Below are 6,593 nucleotides of genomic sequence, written 5' to 3'. Positions count from 1 at the left end.
TTAGCCGAATATACCGTTAATCTCGTTATATTATCATAAATCTATTTGTACTATGTTTATATTCGAATTCTTGTACCAATTTTATATTCAACTTTATACCAACTCTACTTGACAAATATCAGTATTAGTCCTTCTATTTTTAACGTATTTTAATTCTAACTATTAAAGTTACTTTTTTCCGTAATCAAAACCTCCAAATGATCGTCTATTTTCATATATAATAGCTAACTGTCTAACTAGAACTGATATGAACATAAATCTAAACAACTAAACTAAAATAATATTACATCGTAAACGTTACAAATTCTAGTATGTCCACACGAGACACTTTTAAACCCGGATTTCATCGTTTGCTATCAAAACTGTGATCAAAACCGTCAATTAAAACTCTATATTGGATCCAAAATCATCCCTATTTATAAAGCCTTTATTTAATTATAGGCTTAATACATCATTTGCCCCCTGAACTTGTTCAATATGATTGATTGGCCCCCTGAACTTTTAAAGTGTCTTGATAGCCCCCTGAACTTGTATAAACTGTTCAGTTAGCCTCCTGAACTTGCATAAAATGTAATCAATTGATTATTCGGTTGTAAAAAAGTAAGTCAAATGCGATAGATATGTTACACGTACCTTAGAATGTTATTACATACTTCACAAAATAGATTAAAACATGTTAAAAAGGAATTTCTTACTTGTTCAACTATAAAACATTTTCTTCTCTAATATTATAATCGCATACTCCGATCTTGATCGTTTTACTTTTTTAAAATACGTGAAACATATCTTCCGCATTTAACTTACTTTTTTACAATCGAGTGATTAATTGATTACATTTTAGGCAAGTTCAGGGGGCTAACTGAATATTTTATGCAAGTTCAGGAGGCTATAAAGGCACTTTGAAAGTTCAGGGGACCAATCAACCATTTTGGACAAGTTCAAGGGGCAAATGATGTATTAAGCCTTAATTATATTTTTGAGAAAAATTCTATGTGTCATGATTATATTCAAAAAGTGAGATGTGTTTAGATAAAATAATGCCACGTTTTTCCATTTTTGACATCACATATTTGAGCACAAACAATAAAAATGGATGTGTCTTATAATTCCAACTAATTATTATTATAGATATTTATCCACTTCCACTTACAATATAATAACATTAAAATTTGACAATCCCACTTATGACACGTTTAAGAGAATAAGAACACTCTTAATTTTATATTGACACATTAAGAATAATTCAACACATATTATATATATATATTATAATATTATAATATCATACTCCATTTTCTTGCATAAATTGAAACAAGACTTAAAGAAAATCAATTCTTTATATATATATGTTAAAAACTTCAATAACATAGAAATCGTATATTAATAGTGAGTAAAAATAAAAATATTAATTTATAATCTTAATTATATTATTAAAAGATTCTCCTTAATTATAATTTTTTATAAAATTTACCCAAAAGTTTTGATTTACGTGTAAAAGTATTAAATTAAACCTAACTTGACTTTATAATTAATTAACACTCCAAAATATATATATATATATATATATATATTTTGAGAATTAAAATTTATAAAATTTAGATACGGACGTGACAGATAAATTATCCAATTTATCAATGTTAGGGATAAAATTGCACCATTTTAGACCTTAGGGATGAAACCCAAAATGTTAGGAGTATTTTTGCACATTAACCCTTAATTGTAATAAAAAGTTAAGAGTTTGTATTCATATGAAAATGTGTATTTAATTCCATAGGCTTTAAATTGTATGTAAATTTGTGTTTGTATATAATCTGTATTTTTAATTTAAATTAGACTCATTTTTATTTAATTTCATAGGCTTTTATCGAACTGAGCTTTTATTTGATATTCAATTTAGTTTTATCTTTAATAATATATTTATTTATTATTAATATTATTATTATTATTATTAGAACCATTATTATTATTATAGCTTATTAATGTCTAATATTATCATTAAAATTATTTCAAAGTCTAATATCATCATTATTGTTAAATTTGATTAAGTTCGGTAGTATTCAGTTAGGTTCACTAGCATTCAATTAAGTTCAGTAACATCAGTTAAATTCAATTCTGTTCAGTTCGTAGTATTTAATTCAGTTCAATTCAGTTCAGTTCAGTTTTTTTCAGCTATAAAAAAACAGAACCTTACTAGTTTATTTAAGCAAAAATATAAGGACCTTATAATTATTTACCTTTTTATTTATTTATTTTGATAACAACCTGTTCCACCAATATGGACACTGGCATGCATACCGATATGGACACAGAAACAGATACGGAAAACTTTATTTTTAAAACATAACCTTCATAAACCACAACTGAATGGATACGAAACACGTATGGATATGGCACGCAACACCAAAACGCTACTAAAGGGAGTGTCCGTGCAACATAGTTGACAACCAAAACAAAAAACACTATAAGGCAAACCTATAATTTGAATATTCACAACCTTGAATGAGCATCTAGCTTCAATGTTGGAGTTGAAACATACTGAAGAAGCTGATTATCGAGCTCAAACTTAGCCATGTCTTCCTCTTTCGATGTAAACAATGCCTCTATGCCCAACCCATCTTTTATTGGAAGTAAAATGATAACATTCTTGGTAGACATAGCAGTTACTGTTGTCCATAAAGGTTTTCCCCATCCAAAATCAATATCATGTAAAGGTATGTTTATAAGACTAGTGAAACTGAATGAAACAACCTCTTCCTTACTGAAATTTTCGAACGTTCTCTTCAAGAAATTTATCTGTTCATCCTTGGTTTGAAGCTTCTTTATAAACTCCGCATTTACACTTGATGTTGAATCATGGGGAATCGAATAGTTCCCAAACGAAAGCATGGGAAATGGCGGATCCATCCTTGTCCGCAAGTTCACTGCTTGTGTCACCCTATACTTCTTATTCTTGTGCTGAGTTGCCTCCATGAATCGACTGCAGATAAAGTCAGTTAACGCCTCCACACGCGACAACCTTCTACCATTAATCGCGGTATATTGAGCTTTCAGGTCTGCAATTGTAGCATTATTGAACATGAAGGCCTTGGCCACGAGTTTTTCCTAGGCTTTCAATACGTTGAGATCAACCCCAAATGCGTCCATAGGTGGAAACAGCTTAGCTGAACCAAAAGGAGGAATATTGTTAATCATATCAGCACTCCTGCCCGTGTCCGTGTCCATGTCTCGTCTAGCAATGGATGTCCAACAGTTTAGGAACGTAATGAATGACAAAAGGTCGCAAACTTTATGCGACAATGACAATGAAAGGGCTATTCCACCACAATTGAAGAAGGTGATCTGGCTACAACCTGTTGGATCAAATAAATAAACTTTCAAAGGTATAGAGGAAGAGTATAATTGCTGGAAGAAAATTCTTCTCTTACTTTATTACTTGTATTGATAGCTATTTATAGATTACAGAAATGACTCTTAGTAAACAACATTAACTCTCTATAAATACAGATACAGAAATGACTCTTGGACAATACATTGGACCAAATTAGACTATTAATTATAAGTTTATTATTTCAACAAAACCTGCCAGGTCATGGAGCCGAGGAGGAACAAAACAGTTGTTGTTATTAAGGTTTCGGTCTCGAAGAACATCCGAAAGTTCACAATTAACTTTGGCTTCGACGAATAGGAGACCTTCATCGTTGCAGTCTATGTAGGAGTTTCTAACACGCCCTGCAGCTGGGTAGAATATAGTTAAAACCTTTGATAATGATTTCTTCAATAGCTTACTTCTTTCTGAGTTTGTTAATGATTTTTTAGGGTAGAAATAAATAAAAGGCACGAAAATATGGGGATGGAATTGATCAAGAAAGGAAAAATGGAGATGGCGGAGGTGATATGGTGTTGGAGAAGATGGCTTGATAAATTCTTTGGAGATGATCTTTGTTTCCATCTTCATTCTGTTCTTGTTTGGAATTAAATTATTTACATGTTTTCTACTTTAAGTTACCCTCTTATATAGACCTGTTAACCTGTGAATTATATGTTTCAAGCTAAGTATATATTTAGTTCGAATGTTTGCAGATTTAGTTCTAACGTGCAAATTTAACCATAATATTTTCAACAAGATCAATTTTAGTCATGTGCTATTTAAAATTTGTAAGAACTGGTTTGACTATTATTTAAGTGTCAAATCGGACCTCTAAACAAGTTTATCGATAAATTGAAATAGTTTCGTATATTATTTGTTAGTTTTTTGTAACTATATTAATAACATAATAAATATTTTAGATAGATTGACAAAAAACTCCGCTTGTGAGGGTCACTTGGTGACATTTACAGCCGGTCCCAAACCCGGACAAAGGAGGAGGGTTGCAGTAGGTTTGTGGCGGCCAGCGTAAAACTTAGCCACATCTTATGACATGAACCATAATATTGTGATTTCATGGTTTTATATGATGGTTCATGTTAGCCGACTCCGAATCATTTCGGGACTAAGGCTTTGTTGTTGTTGTAGATTGACAAAAAAAATTGAGATTAACTTATTTGTATATAAATATTTAGTTTTTAGCATTTTAATAAAAAAATTTGTAATTTTGTTAGTAATATGTTAAATAACTTATGCATAATTGATGGTTGGAATACACGTAATATACTTCAGGCATAACAGAATTTTTTTAATTTTGTTAGTAATACACTAAATACCAGTCTAACTAGTTTTTGTTAGAAGCTGAAGCACTTTGTGAAATTTATAGTTAAAGAATATGTGGGTCAATTTTTCGGTTAAATAATACGTGTGCTTTAGTTAATTTACAAACCCTAAAATAAAATATTAAAATCAAATACACCACCTTTTCTATTTATCTTTAATTTTTTATTTTTTTTATACTTTCTCTCATTTTTATTAATTTTTATTGTATTTTCTTAGCCATTCCGATTTCATCTGTTAATGGTTACTGCTTTATTTATCTAATATCAACGAGTTACTCGTTGGTTACTGTTGTTATTGCTTTTGATGGGAAAACTTATCCATTATGCCATTATGGTGTTTTTTCTTACTGTTCTTATTGCTTTTGTTATAGTGTTGCACTAAACTTATCCATTATGCCATTATGTGTTTTCATGTAGCTATAAACTTGTCCGGTGCCTAATGGATTATTACTCATCCTTTCCTTGCAGGCATTGGAGAAATCTAAGTACGAACACTCACTTGAGTCTGTATTACCGGCACATTGCACTTTATGGTGATCCAAATGATAGGGAATCTGAGAAACCCAGCTATGAGTTTAGGGAATCTGAGAAACCTCAAAAAGAGAAAATTAATTTGTCATCTACTGCATTTTCTCGAGGAGAGTCGGAAGTAGATTCGAGCGAGAACGACGAAGAATCAGAAATTGAAGATGAGGAGTTGTAAACAAGTGAATCAGATTGTATGGATACCATAACTGATACAGAAAGTGAAGGTATCAAGAATAATTTAGAGACTCAAGATCAAGATTGTCAAAGATAAATAAAGTATGGATATTGATATTAATTAATCTATACTATATATATATAATAACGAAAGCAGAAAGAATTTATAAGAAGTGTTTTAGAGCATTTTTGGATTAGCTGGCATTGTAGGAGCAAAAAGAATAAATGAGTTTTTCTTTAAAAAAAAAAATAAATGAGTTAATGAATTTTTATTATCTCTATATCATTAGTACTATATTAACACATTATTTATTTCAATTATTAGCGAATTAATTAAAGTAATAAAAGAAAGTATGAGTTACAAGAAAATGAAAAAACACTAAGCGAATTAAATCCAAAAGTCACAAATAAACCTATATATAAAACATGATATATAGTATTCCATTATTATATTCATTGGCCACCGAAAATCAAAGACCTCCTTTAATTTTGATTATGTATTAGTTTTGTTCTTAATCTTATAATTTTGTTCTTACTTCAAATAATGTAGTTTTATAAATTTTTTTCTTACTTCATTAAGAGATTCAGATTTATTTAATAGCGGATTCCATTGATAAACTGTATTAATAAAAAAAAATTCAGGAATTGGGAGAATTTAGACTTTGATATCTCCAATTGAAGAAATCGGATAGAAATAGAAGATACATAAACAATTGAAATCGGGAAAAACAAATGTATCATAAATTACAGGAAATCGTTATGTTTCTGAAGGTAATTATTCAATTTTTTTCATGTGTAGTAGTTATTTTGTTCTCAATTTTTTTGTTCCACACATCTCGCTGTCTTATCTATGTTTTCTTTTTTATTTGTCTTTTTTTTTTCAAAATGACTAAATAAATATTTGTATATTTTCATTCTTTTTAGTATAAGTTGCTATGTGTAATCGTTTCGATTGTTAACTCTAACTAAAATATGGATTTTCGGCTTTATATGAACTCAATTGTTATGTTTAATTGGATTTAGATTAATTTTTCAAATTCAGAACCTGATGAAGTCCACTGATTTTTTTTAATTTGGGTTTACCTAACTCATATGATTTGAATTTTTTATTTTTATTCATTTTTTGTACGAACAGATATAAAATTTCACACAATAGTTGTTTATTGAAGTTGGATTCATGGATT

At 29.4% G+C, this 6,593-nt stretch overlaps 1 protein-coding gene across 1 annotated transcript; it reads right to left on the bottom strand.

Annotated features, from left to right (window-relative positions):
* Positions 1 to 2,324: 2,324 nt before the first annotated feature.
* Positions 2,325 to 3,967, bottom strand: LOC136229927 (stemmadenine O-acetyltransferase-like). Its single transcript, XM_066018785.1, has 3 exons — positions 3,580 to 3,967; positions 3,139 to 3,350; positions 2,325 to 3,102 (listed from the first exon to the last, which is right to left on the bottom strand). The coding sequence occupies exons 1-3, from the start codon at positions 3,953 to 3,955 to the stop codon at positions 2,488 to 2,490; spliced, it is 1,203 nt and encodes a 400-aa protein (XP_065874857.1). The 5' UTR covers positions 3,956 to 3,967; the 3' UTR covers positions 2,325 to 2,487.
* Positions 3,968 to 6,593: the final 2,626 nt, after the last annotated feature.

Source organism: Euphorbia lathyris, chromosome 5 (assembly GCF_963576675.1).
Source record: "Euphorbia lathyris chromosome 5, ddEupLath1.1, whole genome shotgun sequence".
In the NCBI taxonomy this organism is placed as follows: domain Eukaryota; kingdom Viridiplantae; phylum Streptophyta; class Magnoliopsida; order Malpighiales; family Euphorbiaceae; genus Euphorbia; species Euphorbia lathyris.
This window is presented reverse-complemented; position numbering and strand designations above follow the sequence as displayed.